This window comes from Typopeltis vanoorti, chromosome 4, assembly GCF_054136105.1.
Source record: "Typopeltis vanoorti isolate ZY-2024b chromosome 4, IOZ_Tvanoo_1.0, whole genome shotgun sequence".
Classification (NCBI taxonomy): Eukaryota; Metazoa; Arthropoda; class Arachnida; order Uropygi; family Thelyphonidae; genus Typopeltis; species Typopeltis vanoorti.
In genome coordinates, this window is record NC_143552.1 from 167,444,143 (window position 1) to 167,464,356 (window position 20,214).

The 20,214-nt window shown below is 37.3% G+C and overlaps 1 protein-coding gene across 1 annotated transcript in view; it reads right to left on the reverse strand.

The window, feature by feature from the left end:
- The window catches only part of LOC150107828 (uncharacterized), a 290,123-nt gene that overhangs the window by 232,850 nt on the left and 37,059 nt on the right, over positions 1-20,214 (reverse strand). Inside the window, exon 2 of the mRNA XM_090391582.1 lies at positions 3,326-3,454. Coding sequence (XP_090247708.1) covers positions 3,326-3,417 — 92 coding nt within the window. The 5' untranslated portion in view covers positions 3,418-3,454. The remainder of the gene's footprint in view (positions 1-3,325; positions 3,455-20,214) is intronic.

Below are 20,214 nucleotides of genomic sequence, written 5' to 3' on the forward strand. Positions count from 1 at the left end.
TATCTGTGAGAGTCAGCGTGGATTTGTGAAGGGGCACTCTTGTTTTAGTAATATGGTAGCCTTTCATAATAAAGTTACAAGACCAGCAGATAAGTGAAAGGAATATACTGCCATTTTCTTGGAATTAGCGAAGGCATTTGACATGGTGCGACATGATAAGCTGATATTTAAGTTGCAGCACATGGGCTGGATGTCAGGTTGGTCAACTGGATTCAGGATTGGTTGTCCGATAGTCATCAGAGTGTTGTGTATGGTGGGACAGTTGTAAGGAGGCAGAGGATTACATGTGGGTCCCACAGGGCTCAGTACTTAGACCTATATTGTTTAACCTTTATATCAATGACACTGTCAGTGGATTGCAAGGGGATATTCAGTTGTTTGCAGATGATGTGAAGCTGGGAAGGGTTATTAGTAATAGTGCAGATGTGGTAGCCCTGCAAGAAGATTTGTATAAGCTCGAGATGGGCAAATGCATGGGGGTTTCGGTTTAATGCAGCAAAATGTAAGGTCTTGATGTTTGGGACACATCGAAGGGACAGTGAATACTCTGTTGTAGTTGTACTGGAGGAAGTAGGGGAGATAAGAGATCTGGGGTTGATGATCAATAGAAACCTGAAATTCAGGGGACATATTGCAATGGTGGTGAAGGTAACACAGAGGATTGCTGCAATGAGAACGACGCTGACCTGCAGAGATAAAAGAGTTATTATTCCATTGTATGAGATGCTGATCAGACCACACTTAGACTATTGTTTTCAGATTTGGTCCCCAGGATTTGAAGGATAAATTAACTGTGGAATGGGTACAAAGGCAGATAAAAAAGATGGTTTCAGGACTGTACAATGTTAGTTATGAGGATTGGCTGAGGGAATGTGGGCTGCAGAGTTTGGTTGGCAGAAGGAGAGGTGATATGATTGACACTTAAACTGTTGAGAAGTGGTTAGTGTTGACACTAGGGAGTTCTTTTGATTGGTTGAACAGTGGGAAGGAGTGATTAGAAGAGGCCATCCCTGGAAGTAACGAAAGGAAACTGTGAGCAATAGGGTGAGGAGTGGTTTCTTTGCATGGAGGGTGGTTGAACCGTGGAATGCATTGCCTGAGAGAGTGGTGAGAGCAAGTATGGTCAATGAGTTTAAGGAGTGGTATGATAGACTGTGTTTTCTAGGAGGGACCTCCCATGATGAGTCTTGACAAACTTTGTGTTTTCTAGGAAAGACAAACTTTGTGTTTCCTAGGTGAGTCAAACGACTCACCACTCCTGTGATGAGTCTTTTGACTCCATGGAGGCCTAAATAATAATAATAATAAAACAATAATCACTTCTGAGCACACATGCTCTCCCCCCCCTCACAGGATACTAATACCTGGAGAAGTGCCATGGAAAAATAAAGAAGAGAAGAATGTCGGCAGTGCTCAAGAAATGCCAAGGGGTTTTGAGGGGAAATATTAGATTGCATAGCAAGAGTTAGAACTATAAATCAGGTAGAAGTTGAATGGATGAGTAAGAAAACTACAACATATAAATGACATTTGAGGCATTTTGCACACTTCTGTAGTAGTCCTCCAAATTTCAGCTGCCTTTTCACTCCCCTCCCCAAATCCCTAGCTTCAATTTTCTAATTCTAATTAAAAATTCCAATTAGATAATTTGTTTTATTTTATTTATTTTATCTACTGCAAATATCAGACATACACAATGGGTTAAGAACAAATGTAAAGTGTTTATTTCCATTAGTCTGAGAAATTTTATAAATGAAGTGTCAACATTTTTACCAGCTGGTGAAAGGTCACATGTTACTGAAAGGAGTGGATGTGTGAAGCAAGGAAGTTTTCAGCTAAAAAAAATAAATAGCACATGTGAAAGTTTTAACCATTCCCAATGCATTAGCAATGTCTTTTCCTCATAGCAAGTTGTGAGGAAAAGATGTTATAATGTGTTGGTCCAAAATGGGCACAGAACAACTATATATATATCCCTCGATGAGTCTTTGGACTCCCTGGAGGTGTCGTGTAATAATAATAATAATAATAATATATCAGGAATCAAGAATTAGACAAATAAAACTGGAAAAAAGAATTAAATGGAATATAATTTGTAGATAACACAAATATAATTATAATTATTATAATGTGACACCTCCAGGGAGTCCAAAGACGCATTGAGAGAGAATGTGCCAACACCATTGAATGATTGGGCCCCTTCTAACTACTAACCGTGCTTAAACCTCCTTAACTTTTTGCAAGCCATTAGTAGCAGAGGCTCTACCAATCGACCAACCTTCGCTAGTTGTAGATAACAACAGATCATTGTGCATTTGAAGCAGATTTTATCAGTGGTGAACTATAAGGCTCACCATTATAAAGCTATAAGTAATGTAATTAGTGGTGAGTTATAAGGGGCTTGCTGAGCCCTTTGTTAAATTTTTCTCATATTTGTGTGTCCTTTGTTCTTATTGTTTACTTTTTTATTTTTCAAAAAAAAAAAAATTTTTTTTTAAAATATATTAAGGAACAAACTCATATGGTAACCTAACCAAGTGATTTTATTAAATAAAATATTAAAGTTACTGTTACTACCATTTTACAAATAAGAATTCACTTTGGTAATCACATATAAATAAATAGTACTATAAAATAATGCCACGTGATATTGGTACCATTGATTATCACTTGAAGTATAAAAACAAACAGGAAATATAACGTATTTCAATATTACTGTGTTTAGATAATATTTATTTATTATTTATAGAGTGTTTGTCATAAAAACTTCTAGCACAAACAAAACAAATTTATTTTGTTTATAAAAAATGCGGACTATTGCATACGTGCGATTATAAAAGATTTTATTCTTATTATATTTTGATAATTAAAAAATGTTTTTCTTATGTAAGATAAATTAACACAGTTGATTTTGTGCAAATATTTCATGTTTAGATCATGAAATATTTCTTTAAAAATGATAGCCTTTACAGGTTGATTATCTCCTCATACTTTTTGATCAGCATTGGTACACAAGCTGTATTAATAAGTTTTTGTGTGAAATACAGCGGTTTTTTTTGCTTGCCGATGTGAGACCTTTGTTAAAATTTCCATAGCTCACCACTGAATGTAATCCATTCTGATGAGTGATGATTCTGAAGGTTATGCAAAGTGCTACTCTTTTAGAAAGTCATACCTAATATTTTGCACTTAGATTTCCTGATATTTCCACTTTGCATAACCTTAATAAATGTTAAATGACCATATGTCAAAACAGTAATGTAAATAAATATTAAAAACTGGATTGTTACTTTTAAAATATATTAATAATAAGACATATAGCAACCTTTTAATCTGTATGTAATACATGTAATCCTTCAAAGTGTTTACTATTTTTCCACCTTCCTGTGATTGCAAAACTTGGTTAAATGGCAGCATATCATCCCCTCCATGTTTAGCTGCAATGTGAACTGGTCTGTAAAACATTCAAAAATTAGACAAATAAAAAGTGACAGGAATCAAGCAGTATTATTTGAAGATAAAACATCTTTAATTTTTAAAATGTCTTTGTAGGGTAACTTATGTTAAATTCAGAAGATGATAAACTTAAAAACATTGTGCCGCTTCATAAGGGAGGAAATATAACTCAAGCATCAAATTATAGGCCTATTTGTGTGTCAGATGTTGTGATTAAGGTCTGGAGAAGTTGATGAGAGCTAGGATCCAGAATTGAGTTGACAACAATGGTATTAACTTTGATGGACAGCATGGATTTGCTAAAGGGAGGTCATATTTCAGTAATCTACTTACTTATTACAATAATGTGACGGCTTCATTGGACAGAGGAGAGGGATACATAGTAGTATACTTAGATTTTGCAAAAGATTTTAATAGATTACTACATGATAAGGTGATAGTCAAACTAGAGCAGGTAGGGCTAGATATTAGATTAGTGCAGTGTTTCTCAAAGTGTGGTAAGCGTACCCCCATGGGTACATGAAAGGTCTTCAGGGGGGGGGGGGGGACATGGCAATTTTTGGCTATGCATCATTAATGCATGGAATCATTATTAAGAAAAAAAGAATTATTTTAAACATATATATTTCTCAATAAATTACTATATTTGTCAGCGTATAAGACGCACCCCCTTTTTTTGTACACATTTTTTAGGAAAAAAAACTTTATCACTGAATATTATAATGAATTTACAGTATTTCAAATATAAAGTAATAAGTAGGTCTACTTTCAACAAATACCCTAATCTAACTAGGAAAGAGTACCCACCTTTTAATCTTCTTCGTCAAAACCCAGAAATTCATCTCCAGAGCTAAATGAGAGACACTTGAAACCTCTTCTAAATCAGAATCTCAGTCCTCATACAACAAATTGTCCTCTGTAAAACCCAGTGTATTACTAATGCCACACTTCTTAAATGATTTAACCACTGTCTCAGTTTTCACAGCATCCCATGAAGCTTTGACCCACTCACAAACGTGCAAAATGCTAGGCCTCTTCCTGATGCTGTAACCTCAAAATCTGAAGGCTGCATCCAGCAGTCTTCTGGATGCAGCATTCCACTTCTTCTTCATAAATCCCTTAAATGGTTTATTAATACAGACATCTAAAGATTGAAGCTGACTAGTTAGACCTCCTGGAATTACAGCTAAATGAGTTTTCAATTCCTTATTTTTAACATCTTCTGTTCTGTGAGAATGAAATTGATCCCATACTAGCAGGGCAGGCTTCTTCAACAGTAAACCAGAGCTGTTAGTCCAGATGTTATCTATCCATAACTGGAATACTAGAATGTATTCCAGTTACTGGAATACATAACTAATGTAACTGGAATGCTCTCACACACCGCAAGGAAGCAAGAAAGAAACAGCATAACTCGGAACAGAGAAAATTTCCAGAAATGAAAGTAATAAAAAACTGAGTACTGGTGTATAAGATGCACCCTGCTTTTCAGACCTATTTTCAAAGAAAAGAAGTGCATCTTATATGCTGGCAAATACAGTATATATTATGTATGAATTCTCCTATTCAAATTGTGAGTTACTATCGCCAGGCCGCGAACGTCGTGGCGATAGTAACTCGCTCCCTGCAATAAACAACAAGCCCTCTCCAACAGCATCACTATACTGAAGACACAAGAAAAACAAGTAGTTTTATTGTATCACTGAATAAGATAGAGAGACATTTGCAGTCTGTGTATCATATTTCTCAACAAATAGTGCAATTAGAGAACTGGGATAAAAATGGCACTAACTAATGAATAACATCTCTGCTCTAACGAAACTGCTGTATAGATTCAAGCAAAACCATATGTTGCCAGTGCAACATATGGTTTTGCTTGACACCACCTCATCGTGAATGTGTCAAAACTAAGAAATATATAGTGAATGTGTTTCAGATATTATGGAATTCGGTTGAAGAGAATGAGCATTTCAACTCAACTATTGACTTGCCTTTGTCTTTGGTTCACGCGATCTTTTGTTAATACCGCACAAATCATATGCACTTCATAGCTGCTCTATCTCTACTGGCCTACCATTGCTGTCCGTTTCGCTCTCTGCTTTTATTTCTCATTAGTCATTTGTGAAGGATTGTTCATTACGTATCTTAAGTCTTGTAAATTATGGGTAAATTTTGCTTGAAATAACGGGAAAGAAGATGAAGCTATTTGGGTAGATGACTTTGATGTTGCACACAAGGAAACTGTTCTTGATGCCAAAAGTAGTGATAGTGAATAGGCTTCTTGGTAAGTCACACCATTTTCATTTTTTTTTCTGAAAATGTTAGTTTCTGAAAATCCATGCATATATCTCGCACCACGATTTTTTAGCTTTAATTTTGGGAAAAAAGTGTGAGTTATATTTGAGTAAATACAGTAATTTTTTAGCTTTCATATTCTTATGTATGGATCATTGGTTAAAGACTGGATTTATAAAACACACAAAAGAGAGCAATATAGCAAATACAAGTAGCTGTAAGCAACAAGAAAATGTTGATATTGTATCTGGATCAAATGAAATTGATAACGGTGTGTTGTCTGACATCTCTAGAGGAACTAGGAAGAAGATGAAAAACTTTCATAAGTATGATATGAATTACTTGAAATGTGGATTTTCATGGATGGGAAATGAAAAGGAACCTATTCCTTTTCATTTCCTTTCAAATGAAAAGGAATAGGTTCCTTTTCATTTATTCTATTAAAGATAGATCATATTTTTTGTTTACATAAACATATAAATTTAAATAAAATGGACATTTACAATGTAATATACTTTATTTATTTATTATTATTTTGATAAGGGGGTACTTGGTAATAATGAAAATTTAAGAAGGGGTACGCAGATATCTGAAGTTTGAGAAACGCTGGATTAGCGTATTGGATCGGAGACTGATCATCTGATAGGTATCAGCAAGTCGTGTATAGGGGAGCAATATCCCAGAAGAGGAAAGTCGCAAGTGGCGTGCCTCAGGGGTATGTTTGAGGGCCATTGCTGTTTAACCTGTATGTTAATCATACTAGTGGTTTCTTGCTCTCACCACTCTATCATGCAATGCATTCCACAGTTCAATCACCCTCCATGCAAAGAAACCACTCCTCACCCTCTTGCTCACACCTTCCTTTTACAACTTCCAGGGATTTCGATGGGGATATTCAGTTGTTTGCAGATGATGCCAAGTTGGGATGAACTATGTAGAGAAGATGTTGTGGCTTACAAGACGACTTCAATAGATTGAGTGAATGAGTATGAAAATGGGGGATGCAAGTTAAATATTACAAAATCCAAGGTTTTAAAATTTAGGAAGCAAAGATGGGATGTGGAATTTACACTTGGTGGGGATATATTGTTGGAGGTAGTAGAAATAAAAGTCTTGGGGTGATAGTGGATAAGGATCTGAAATGTAGGGAACACATTGCAAAAATTGTGAGGACAACACAATGAATTCTTTGAATGATGTGTAGGACACTGACTTGTAGAAGTAAGGAGATGCTTGTTCCATTGTATAAGACTCTGATTAGGCCACACATGGACTACTGTGGACGGATTTCGTTACCTGGTTTTCAAAAGGATGAAAAGATGTTAGAAAGGATCCAGAGGCAATTGGCTAAGGTAGTTTCTGATCTCTGGAATGTCAAATATGAGGAAAGGTTGAGAAGATAAATCTACAAAGTCTAGTGAATAGGAGGAAGAGGGGTGATATGATAGAGACGTACAGGTTGGTAAGGGGGTTGTTATAGAATCAATGTTGAAGAGTTTTTTCATAAAATGGCGGGAGATCAGGGGACAACCAGGTCATCCTTGGAAGCTGTATAAGAAGGGTGTGAGTGGGGGGGGGGGGGAGCACATTTTTTGCATGCAGAGCTGTTTATGATTGGAATGGCTTGCCTGAGAGGGTGGTGTCTGCAGAGAATTTGAGTGTGTTTAAGGTGCAGTGTGATGAGCTGTATGTATGACAAAAAGACCTCATGGATAGTCTTAGGATAATAATAATAATAATGAAATTCATCATAGTAACTACAGGATAGTTCTGCATATGCCATTTTCCCATGTATCTGGCTGCTTTCTAAGTTAGAAATACATGATCTCTGCAACCGATATAAACACAGACACCTAGCTTATAATCACATACTCAAATGCTATAACTAAATATAATTCCCTTACAATGCAAGTCCCTACTACTACTGCATGCTGCCAGAGTTAACTATTCTTCTGCAAACTTTATGAATAGTTAGATGGATGTACAGCTTATGAAAGAAACCTATCACCACAGTATACAGGTTAACATTAAATTAAATTAAATATCAAAACTAAAACTAATTTAATTAACATATATTCTGTTTTAAGAAACTCAAAAGACCTTCAGTGTACAAAACTAAGAGGACAACAGGAAATTCAATTTAACCAATTATAACTGCCTGGTTAGCCATGATTATTTTTGAAATGCAAGGATAAGTAAGCTAAGTTAAATTTCTGTTAACTATTTTAATTAACAATATGTCCAACCTTCACCTTTGATATGTGTGTCTTAGTTAATTACAGAAATTCCGCCAGTTCTATTACATCATATGAATGGATAGTGGTTCCATGTTTTCATATTTAGTTTGCCAGCTTCACTAAAAATCAAGGTAGCAATTTTTATCTTAAAATCTAAAATGTATTACCTGTTCTACAGGTTTCACAACTGAAAATGTGGTTGAGATTTCTTGCTGTAGCCTTTTTTATTGCTGATTTTCATATCAAAATACTGATAATCAGACTACATTTGTCCAACAATTATTCAATTATTATTATTATTGTTATTACACCCTCCATGGAGTCGACAGAATCATCATGGGAGGTTCATTCAACTATCAACATATTTATCATATAGAATCTTAAAGTCCTTAAAACTCCTTGCATTAACAACACATTCTGGTAATGCATTCCATTCACTGACAATTCTCCATGTAAAAAATCTTCTCACTAACTTAAACATCTCTATCATATCACCTCTTCCTCCTATCCACCAAACTCTACAATCCACATCTTTTCAACCTCTCTCCATAGCCAGCATTCCAAACTTCTGATATTGTCTTAGTCACGTGTCTCTGGATCCTCTCAAATGTCTCCATATCACATTGAAAACCAGGTGACCAAATCTGAGCACAATAGTCCAAATGTAGTCTGACCAGTGCCTAATACAGTGGCACAACCACTTCCTTATGCATGCATGTTAGAGTACTTTTTATCACAGCAGCACTACAATGCGCAACCTTTGCAACCCTAGCAATATGCCTTCTATACCATCAATATGGCACCATCAATATAGTACATAGCCTTATAATGCAACACCTTGCACTTAGTGATATTAAAACTACAACCCCACTCTTTTGTTGAAGTAAAAAGTCTATTCAAATCTTCCTGAAGGGTTTCAGCATCAGCAATGCTACTTATAATTCTTCCTAACTTTGCATCATCAGCAAATAGCTGAAGATTCCCAGTCAGTCCACGTGATATATCATTTACAAACAAATTAAACAGCAGGGGCCCAAGAACAAAACCCTGGTGCACGCCACTGATCACTCTTCCTTTCTGCGACGCTGCTTCATCATACACAACCTGCTGTATCATTCAGAGAGCCAATCTCTGATCCATCTAATCAATATACTGTCTATTCCCATCCTCTGCAGCTTGTATACCAACGTATCAATATGGTAATCTATCAAACACTTTTGCAAAGTCTAAGAATATCACCGTATATAATTCTCCCAGGGCACTGTGGTCGCTGAATCACGTGGCGGGTGATTTGAGCTGTGGTAGGGAAAAGTGTTTTTTTAAACAGTGTATAGTGTAAATTCTTTTGTGAATTGTGCTACATTTTTTTCTCAGTAACACAAGTGTTATATAGTGGTTGTGCTTTTGGAGTTTCGTTGTTACCGAGTTTCGTTGGGTTACTGAGAAGGCGAGGTCAAAGTCACAGTCGGCAGCATTGCGGTGGAAGAGAAGATAAGTTGTCGTTATCTAGTATAGTTGAATATAGCGTAATATTTATATATATTATATATATATATATATATATATATATATGTTTATATTTAGCATTTATTTATTTATATATACATCTGTGATACACTGTTCATATATATTTTTTAGCGATTAGTTTAGTAGTTACATACTTGGCAGTAAGGAATGATGGCAGACGCAACTGCAATCACAAATGGCATGTCACCGAGTCCTCTGCCATTTAAGAACTCTATTATAATATAAATATAATACAGGACTTTACGGCATGTATGCTTCCCGGGAGTTGGATATGTGGCGAGTGAGAGAAGGGGGAGAGCGTATATGTGCAAAATGCAGACAGTGGGAGGAAATTAGGAATTATATATATATATCGATAACTGACCTAATTGCTTCAGGAATGGGAAATGAATGTTGGGAGACAAGTAGTGTGATAGGAGAGAATGATGAATGGGAGACGAGCAATGTGATAGGAGAGAATGATGAATGTGAGGCAAGTAGTGTGATAGGAGAGAATGACGAGTGAAGTATTAATCAGAAAATAAGAGTTGGGAGTGTGGAAGGCTTGAATGACTATGAAGTTTACAGAGATGGTTTTGATTGGGTAAATGAATGGCAAGTAAGAGTGACTAACTTGCAGAGAGGGATAGATTAGCTGAAAGAGGAGGTGGAATATCTTATGAACGAGATAAGAAGTATGAAAGATGAGATTAGAAGAATGGAAGAGATGTATACAAGGCAAATCAGAGTAGGAGTGAGAGAAAGTTTTGGGAATGATAGCAGAGGAGAGAACAGAAGCAGTAGGAGAGAGGGGATGAGAAAGGGGTTTGGGAATGATCGTGTAGGAGAGCATAGAAACAGTAGAAGACAGGGAATGAGAGAGAGGTATGGGAATGAAAGAAGAGGAGAGAATGGGAACAGTAGAAGAGAGGGAATGAGAGAGAGTTATGGGAATGATAGAAGAGGAGAGAATAGGATAAGTGAAAGAGGGGGGAATCAGAGAGACTTATGGGAATGACAGAAGAGGAGAGAATGGAAACGATTAGAATGGTAAGAGGTGTAGTGTATGGTGACTCAATGATCTGTGGTGTGCAAGATAGGATGCATGAGGAGTGTTTGACTGAAGGAACAATAGAAAGTGGGGCTATGGCAATTAAGAGGGGTGAAAGGGTGGATGAGATGATTGTGATGGTAGGAACAAATGACTTGAGAAGTAATGTAAATTGGGCAGCAAGAGAAATGAAATTCTTGCTTGAGGTAGTATGAAAGAAGATGCAGAGAGGAAAGATAGTGTGCATGTTGCCTACGTACAATTGTGACGAGCTGAGCTGAAGAGGAGTAATATTGAATAACATAATAGAGAGAATGTGTCAGAGGTCAGAGGAGAGAATTGGAATATGTGGATGCTTGGAGAGCGTTTGAGGACAGAGGAATGCAAGTGGTCTCTCGAATTGTATGCGAGAGACCACTTGCATTTGAATGAGGAAGGATGTAGGTATCTGGAGAGATTGCTGTTCTGAATGAGTCAGTGTATCAGTGCAGAGAAACTAGAATGCCCACAGTGTATGGTAGGAGGAGTGGCCTCTAGTGCAAAAGGGTACTTGGGAGAAGGGGGGGAACAATATCAGGTAGCACTGAGCCTCGTGGAGTCTAGAGGAGATAATGCTGGGTATAGAAATAGTGACATTTTTATGCTTTATACTAATGCCAGGAGTATCTGGAATAAAGGAGAGAAACTGGTGGCGTTGATATCATCAGTCTGGTCAAAGATTATTGGGATCACTGAAACGTGGTTGACAGAAGAAGAGATAATAACAGGAATAGAAGTAGCAGGGTACAGCATTTTTCGGTAGGATAGAAAGGGAAAGCAAGGTGGTGGAGGAGTACTGCTTATGATAAGTGACGACTTATATCCTCTAAGAGTGGAGGATTTGGAAGCAGTGACACTAATGATTCTGAAAGCATTCTGGTGTGAGGTAGAGATAGGCAAGATGGGATATTAAGTGGGGTGTTGCTACAAACCAAGAAGCACAGAGGGGTGGGGCCGAGGAGATGTTTAGACAGTTGAGCTTGGCAAGTGCAAGAAGAAAGATTATTGTGGGAGATTTTAACTACAGAGTGAGGATTGTATAAATTGGGGAGAAGAAGATCCATCTAGCAATAAGGGAATGGAATTTCTAGAATTCTTGAGAGACAAACGTCTTAGGCAACATGTAACAGAGGAAACAAGAGATTCAAGAGTTTTGGATTTGGCCAGTCATAACATCAGAAGAGTCGATAATAACTGAGATGACATCTCTCTCACCAGTTGGAGAGAGTGAACATGTGGTTTTGACTTTGAAGATGAATAGACATGCAGGAGAGACAAAGAGATGGGAACGGATGTGGAATTATAAGGGAGGTGATTATAATAGTCTGAGATCTCAACTTGGGGAAATATCCTGGATGGAGGAATTGGAAGGATGGGATATCATTATTGCTAGGGAAATTGTGAAGGAATATTTGTTAGCAGCAATATTAAGCTGTATTCCACAAGTGAAGAAGAGGACACAGTTTGGATGACAAACAATATTAAACAGGAACTGCATGCGAAACAGAGGCTATGGAAGAGATATAAGGAGACAGAGGTGAAGAGAAGATGAATTAAGAATATAAGACACAGGCTAGGAGAGTGACTAGTATGGTAAGGAAGGCAAAACTGGAATATGAGAATAGACTAGCCCTAAGATCCAAAGAAAATCCTAGGGAATTTTTTAGCTATGTGGCCAGGGAGAAATAACTATGGAAGAATGACAATGTGGAATAAAAATGGGAATAGAGTGACTGATGCAGAGGACATAGCAGAGTTGTTCAATGAGCACTATATTGGAGTATTTCATCCTGGAGGAAGTTTTAATACTAGAGGGATAGTGCAGGTTCAGGGTTTAGAGGTGCAGGAGGAGAGTTTTCCAAATATTGAGTAATCTGGATGTCAGTAAATCTTTAGGAGTGGATGGTATTTCATCAGGAGTTTTGAGAATGTGCAAAGGAACTGCCACCTCCTTTGACCTGGCTTTTCAATGAAAGTCTGGCTGCAGGAAAGGTATCCAGGAAATGAAAGGAAGGTAAGATAGTGCCATTGTCATAAAGGCGGTAGCAGACTGGAAGTGTCTAGTTATAGGCCAGTTTGTGTGTCATCAGTAGTTGTTAAGATCTTGCAGAAAGTAGTGAGGGACTGTATACAGATTGGCCAGATGAGGGTAATGTTATCCGTGAGAGTCAACATGGATTTTGAAGGGGCACTCTTGTTTTAGCAATATGCTAGCCTTTTATAATAAAGTTACAAGAGCATTAGATGAGGGAAAGGCATATACTGCATTTTCTTAGACTTAACAAAGGCATTTGACAGGGTGCCACATGATAAGCTGATATTTAAGTTGCAGCACATGGGTCTGGATGTCAGATTGGTCAACTGGATTCAGGATTGGCTGTCTGATAGGTATCAGAGAGTTGTGTATGGTGGGGCAGTTTCAAGGAGGTAGAGGGTTACAAGTGGGGTCCCACAGGGCTCAGTACTAGGACCTATATTTATTAGTCTTTATATCAATGACAGTCAGTGGATTGCAGGGGGATATTCAGTTGTTTGCAGATGATGTGAAGCTGTGAAGGGTTATTAGTACTAATGCAGATGTGGTAGTCCTGCAAGAGGATTTGAATAAGCTAGATAGATGGGCAAATGAATGGGGTATGAGTTTAATGCAGCAAAATGCAAGGTCTTGAGGTTTGGGACACATCAATATATGCTGCATACTCTATGGGAAGAGTTATACTGGAGGAAGAAGGGGAGACAAGAGATCTGGGGTTGATGATTGGTAAAAACCTGAAATTTATGGGACATATTGCAAAGGTGGTGACGGTAACACAGACGATTGCTGCAATAATGAAAAGGACATTTTATTTATTTATTCGTATGGAGTTTCCTCCCTTTTTCTCCCCCCTCCCTACTGGGGCAGTGTTGAGCCCTGTCATGGGGGGGTTAAGTATTTATGACTGTACATCCGTGTGTGTTCACGGGGCCGGTTTGCCTAGTTGCGGGATGAAAAACCCCAGATAAACTCGTGAAAAAAACCCTGCTGGCCATGCCCAAGACCTGCTAACTTGGCTATGGCTGAGGAAGATCCTAAAGTCCCTCACGTCACCGACAGAAATTGAACCTAGGACACTCCTTCCCCAGGCAAATGGTTGCGAAGCGCATAGCCACCAGGCTAACTGCGTCGACAGAAGGACACTGACCTGCAGAGATAAAAGGGTTATCATTCCGTTGTATAAAACTCTGATCAGACCTCACTTAGACTATTGTTCTCAGATTTGGTCCTCAGGATTTGAAGGGGATAAATTGACTGTACAAAGGCAGATAACAAAGATGGTTTCAGGACTATACAATGTTAGTTATGAGGATCAGCTAAGGGAATGTGGACTGCAGAGTTTTGTGGATAGAAGAAGGAGAAGTGATATGATTGAGACTTTTAAATTGTTGAGAGGTGGTTACAGGGTTGACACTGGGGAGTTCTTTTGCTTGGTTGAACAGCAGGAAGGAGTGATGACAAGGGGCCATCCTAAGAAACTTTGTGTTTCTTAGGAAGGACCTCCCATGATGAGTCTTTTGACTCCATGGAGGCCTGAATAATAATAATAATAATAATAATAATAATAATAAACTCTGCAAGATATACACCTTGAATCCATTCACATAGGGAACATTCTGCAGACCTGCCAACAGCTTGCTCACTTTTCTCTAAATCCCCTCGATCAACTTGTGATATCAAGTAACCCAAGTGATCTAATGCACAGTATTACAGATGCAGATGAATTATACTCTTATAAAGAGGGCTAATAACTTCTCTTTTACTTGTCAAAATAGGTTCTTCAACATCCAAGTAATCCTTTGAGCAGCTATTTTGTCAACTTTTGGAATATGTCTGCTGAACTTCAAATCCCTGTTCACATTGTCCACAGATTCCTACGCTCAACAATTTTTTGAAATCCAGTACCATCAATAGGATAAAGTATGTAATTTTTTCATCCCAAAGTGTATTACCTTACATTTTGCAAAATTAAATTGGCAACCAATGTCCTTTTCCCACACTATCAATTTATTTAAATCATCCTACAGGATATTTACATCACTTTTATCAAGAATTGCCCTATCCAGTTTTGCATCATCAGCAAACAACTGAATATCTTCCATTAAATATTTCCCTATATTATTAATATACACAGTGAATAGTAGTGGACATGATATGGAGTTCTGTTACACTCTACTAGTCACGCTCATTCACCTTTAATCTAATCATCATATGCTAACCTCTAATGCCATGCCTGTCACCCCCCCCCCCCAATCCATGCCATCTGCCTCCTATCCATTCCTATATGCTCCAACTTATGTAATCTGATCTGATCCTGTGGCTTCTTCTCTTTGAGAGGGTTGCAGCTGATTACTACAGAGATAATGATGCAAGGTGGTTTCCCGTTGCCTTCCTTGCTGTATTTCTATGACTGTAGCCTGTGTGTTCACGGGTCCAGTTTGCCTGCTTGCATGATGAAAACCCCCAGATAAACTGGTGGAAAAAACCCTGCTGTCCAGGCCCAAGACCGGCTAACTTGGCTATGGCTGAGGAAGATCCTTAAGCTCCTCACGTCACCGACAGGAATCGAACCTAGAAGATGTATGTTGTTATATATTATGGGGGAAGGTAATTTGCCTCAAAAAAGGTTGAAACACAGACAGGTTTCGACCTTTTTTGAGGTGTCATCAGTGAGTAGGCAGACCTAGATGTAAAAATACTGAGGTTGCAGTAGTGCAAAGCTTATTTTTTTACTATATAGCACCCCAACTCAACATCACCAGAGATAAAGATCGGTACTAATCAACATAAGAAGCCCGAATGGCAAAGAAATGGCGCTAGCTGAGGAATTAGATAAGTACCAGATCGATATAATAGGGGTGACTGAAACAAAAAAGACCAAAACTGGTGAGATCTTCCTGAACAATAAATACAAAATGTTATATTCAGCCAAACAATCAAGGAAAAGAAGGAGTAGCCATAGTATTCAACACAAAATACGAGGCTAATCTTCTTGAATGGCAGGCAGTCTCAAGTAGAGTGATGTAGGCAAATATCAGAATGGGGAACTAGACAATTCCCCATTCTTATGAGACTTATTTGTGCCTATGGTCCCACAGAAGGTTCTAATAAGGTAGAAGTGGAGGAATTATTTGATGCTCTAGAAAAAGCAACTGACACAATGAAAAAGGAAAAGTTGGTCCTTGTTGGGGATCCAAATAGCAGAGTAGGAAATGATTGTCAGACATACAAAAATATTTTGGGAAAATTTGAAGAAAAAAGCAAAGCTAATAATAATGGCAAATAATTGTTGGATTTCTGCTCAGGACATGGACTGGTTATTACTAACACCATGTTCCAACATAAAAATTTGCACAAATTCACATGGAGAGAAGAGGCAAGGAATAAGAAAAGTCTCATTGACTATGTTATTGTTGATAGTGATGTTTCTCCCTGGTGCAGGACACCAGAGTGTACAGAGGATTTGAAATTGGAAGTGATCACTATTTAGTTTTGAGCAGGATAAAATTGAATTTCATATTGAAAAGAATAACATGCAAGAAAGTTTGAAAGCGAATAAAAGTTGAGCAGCTCTCAGATGTGAACTGTAGACTAAAATACACAAAGATTATTGAAGAAAAAATGAAAAAGTTTAAGAACAGGAACCCAACTTTGGAGATTCAGTGGCAAGCCTTTAAGAAAACCCTGATTGATTCAGTCAGAGAGGAATGTGGTGAGGTTGTCTGCAAGGATATAAAAATCAGAACTCCTTGGTGGACACAGGAAGTTAAAGAAGCAGTGAAGGAAAAGAAGAAAGCATATCAAAAGTTCCTGGCAAATAAGTCAGCTTTTACTCTTACAGAATACAGAGACAAATGTAAGAAAGCTAAACAGTGTGTAAAACTAGCTAAACAAAAGTCATGGGAGGACTTTGGCAAGAATATAGAAAATAAATATCAAGAAGGTGGCAAAATATTCTGGAGGTTGTTGAAGAAGCTTAGGAATGGAGGAAAGTGTGCTGTAAAAGGAGTTAGAGATGATAAAGGTGATATGAAAACAGGAGAAAAAGATATCCTTGAAGTATGGAGTAATTACTTTGAAAAACTGCTAAATGAAACAAGCAGTGATGACAGCACAGTGAAAAAAAACACTGACCAGGCATGCAGTCAGGAATACATATCCATACTTGAAGTAGAAAAAGCCATCAAAGGCTTGAAATGTGGAAAGGCAGCAGGAGTAGATGATATTCGACCAGAAATGCTGAAGTATGGTGGTATAAAAGTCTTACATGGCTGCACTACATCTTTCAGAAAGCCTGGACAGAGGGATGAATTCCTGATGATTGGAATAGAGCTCTAATAGACACCTTTTTTATAAAAAGGGAAATAAAACTGAATGTAAGAATTACAGAGATATTTCCCTACTAAGTGTTCCTGGCAAGATCTATGCAAGTATACTTGAGAAACGGTTGAGAAGAATTGTGGAAGAGAAGCTTAGTGAAGAACAAGCTGGATTTAGGCCAAATAGAGGCTGTTCAGGATCAGATCTTTACTTTACAGCAAATAGTTGAGAAATCATGGGAATATAAGAAAGATCTGTATTTAAGTTTTGTCGATCTGGAAAAGGCATATGACAAGGTGCCAAGAGAGAAGCTATTCATTACGCTACAGTTATATGGTGTCAATGGGGCATTATATCAAGCAATACTTAGTTTGTATTTGAGTTGTAAGTCGGCAGTTAGAATTGAAGGAAGTACAGGAAGATGGTTTAATGTTAAATCTGGTGTGAGACAAGGATGTACATTATCCCCTCTGTTATTCATTATCTATATGGATCACATTATGAAGGAAAGTGGTATTAAACATGATATCAAAATTGGAGATGTTAATGTCAGCTCTTTGCTTTATGCAGACGATGTTATACTTCTAAATAAATCTGCTACAAGTTTGCAAGAAACCCTGACTAAATTGAATAACTGTTGTAATAGATATGGTATGAAGGTCAGCATTAAAAAGACAAAGACAATGAAAATAGGTAGAATTGGTGAAAATGTCAACTGTGTTGTGAAGTGGAACCTGTGGAACAAGTAAAACATTTCAGCTACTTAGGCACGATTTTCACTGAAGATGGTAAATTAAATATGGAAATAGACAACAGAATCAACAAAGCTGGTATGGTAGGAAGTCAACTGAATAAATTTATATGGAATAAGAGAGAAATTAGTCGGAACACTAAATTAGCTGTATACAAGACAGTGTTCAAATCAGTTTTAACTTATGGATCTGAGAGCTGGGTCAGAAGTAAAACACTTGTCCAAAGACTAGAGACCACAGATATGAGAGTCCTGAGAAAGATTAGAGGCGTGAACAGATGGCATCAATGGCAATATCACATTAAAAATGAGGATATTAGGAAAGAACTTGACATTGTCAGCATCCAGGAATGCGTTAGCAGAGCTAATCTCAGGTGGTATGGTCACTTAAACAGAATGGGCAAGGAAAGATTAGCAAAACAAGTGATCTTTGCCAGGTTGGCAGGAAAACAACCCAGAGGAAGACCAAGATATAGATGGATTGATACGGTACAATGTGTCTTAGACGATAGAAATATTAGATCTGATAATGATAATATTGGAGTTTTGACAAACAGACTGATTTGGAGGAAAATTGTAGATAGGAAGTTAGTAATGATTTAATTTTTCATGCAGTACTATCATATCCTGTACACCCCTTTAGGGTACATGTCAGGAATTTGATGATGATGAGTTTCTCATTTGCTAAGACGTAATATTGGATTCAATATCCACTTAATTTGAATAAATTTACCTCCCCGAAGTGAAGCCTATTGGCTCTTTATCTGAGTAATTTAGTCGTGCACCTTTTGGCGACTCGTACAGTAAAGAAATAAATTCTGCACTACTGCAACCTCAGTAGTGACCTTCCCCCATAATGTAAAACAACGTACATCTCCTAGGAGTTGTGTTTTATGTTTTACATTATGGGAAAATACTAATTACAGTGATCAGAGCTCACTCTACCTTTACTATGAGTTGTCCCAGCATGTACCACGTGTTGGCTTATGCTCGGACACATCGTACTTTTATAGTTTTCTATAATTGGCATGAAACTTTTAGATTTTCTATCTTTGAGTTTTTTATTCGTCTAAGAAGTAATGGAATCAATATCCACTTAATTTGAATAAATTTATCTCACCGAAATGAAGCCTATTGGCTCTTTATCTCAGTAATATATTAAACAATTTTGTCAGAAGCACTACTGTGTCTTGAATATTCTCGTAGCACATGGGGCAACCATATTGTCTAGTCCTACTACTGTATTCATATTGATATTTTTTTAATATGCTGAGTACCTCCAGTTCATCTACTTCAATTTTCATATCAGCTTTTTCATATCAGTATCTGCAAAGTCTCCACCTGTATGATACACTCTTGCAAAGGATTGCTTAGTAGCTCAACTATTTCTTCTGCTTCTGTCAATATCCAGTCATCAGCGCTCAGTAAGGTTATCCTTCCATAATCATTCTTTCTCTTAAGTGTTACATAAGGAAAAAAAATTATTGTTTTGAATTTCCTTGGCCTGCTTAGCTAATTTTCTCTCATAATCTGAATTAGCCTTCTTTACCAAACTAGTTACCCTTCTTGCCTGCACTCTGTATTGCCCATGAAAATGTTAATCACTTTTTTTGCTTATATTCCCTCTGCAATGCTTTCTTTTCTTTTCTTTTTCTATGTTTTTTTTCCAGCACCTGCTTTATATCACTATTCATGCATTTAATCCTCCTCACCCTGGATGTGTAGTCTAATATTGCCTCTTTCAACTAATTCCTGACCACTTCCTATGGACTGCTGACATTCTTTCCTTGTAGTTTTTTATGCCATGATATTGCTCCAAGCTACTGCCTAAGTTTGCCATAATTCCATTTTTCCATGTGTCTCCTTTAATTATTAATATTATCATCTGACATCCATGGAGTAAGAGACTCATCATGGGAGGTACACACTATTGTACACAATGTACCAACATCCAACAATTTTCCTCCAAATAATTTTTACTTTTCAGTAATCTAATATCATCAGATCTTCCATTTCTGTCTTCTAGGCACTTCTGATGGCACCAATCAACCTAGATCTTGGTATTCCTCTGGGTCTCCTTTCCCAGCCACTTGGCAAAGGAAGGCATGGATTCTCTGACCTTTGCTCTCCTGTTTAGATTAAGTGACCATACCATTTTTGATAAGCTCTGCTCATATTCTTGAATGCTAACAATGTCAGGTTCCTTCCTCACATCTTCATTTTTAACATGATCATGTCATTCATGTCATCTGTTTTTTTTTCCCCTTAAAGAACATTTGGATATTAGTATTTGCATAGTTGAAGCTACAGTTTACCTCGAAAAGCTGCTCAACTGTAATTCTTTTTAAAATGATATTTATTGTTATCCTACTTAAAACTAAGCAATATTCACTTCCACTTTCAAATTCCCTGTATACTCTTCTAACTTGAACCAGCTTGAAGATATCACTATACAACAATTAACAGTCAATCAGACTTTTACTTTTCTTGTTTTTTGTGTTAAATTTTTTTTTCATATGAATTT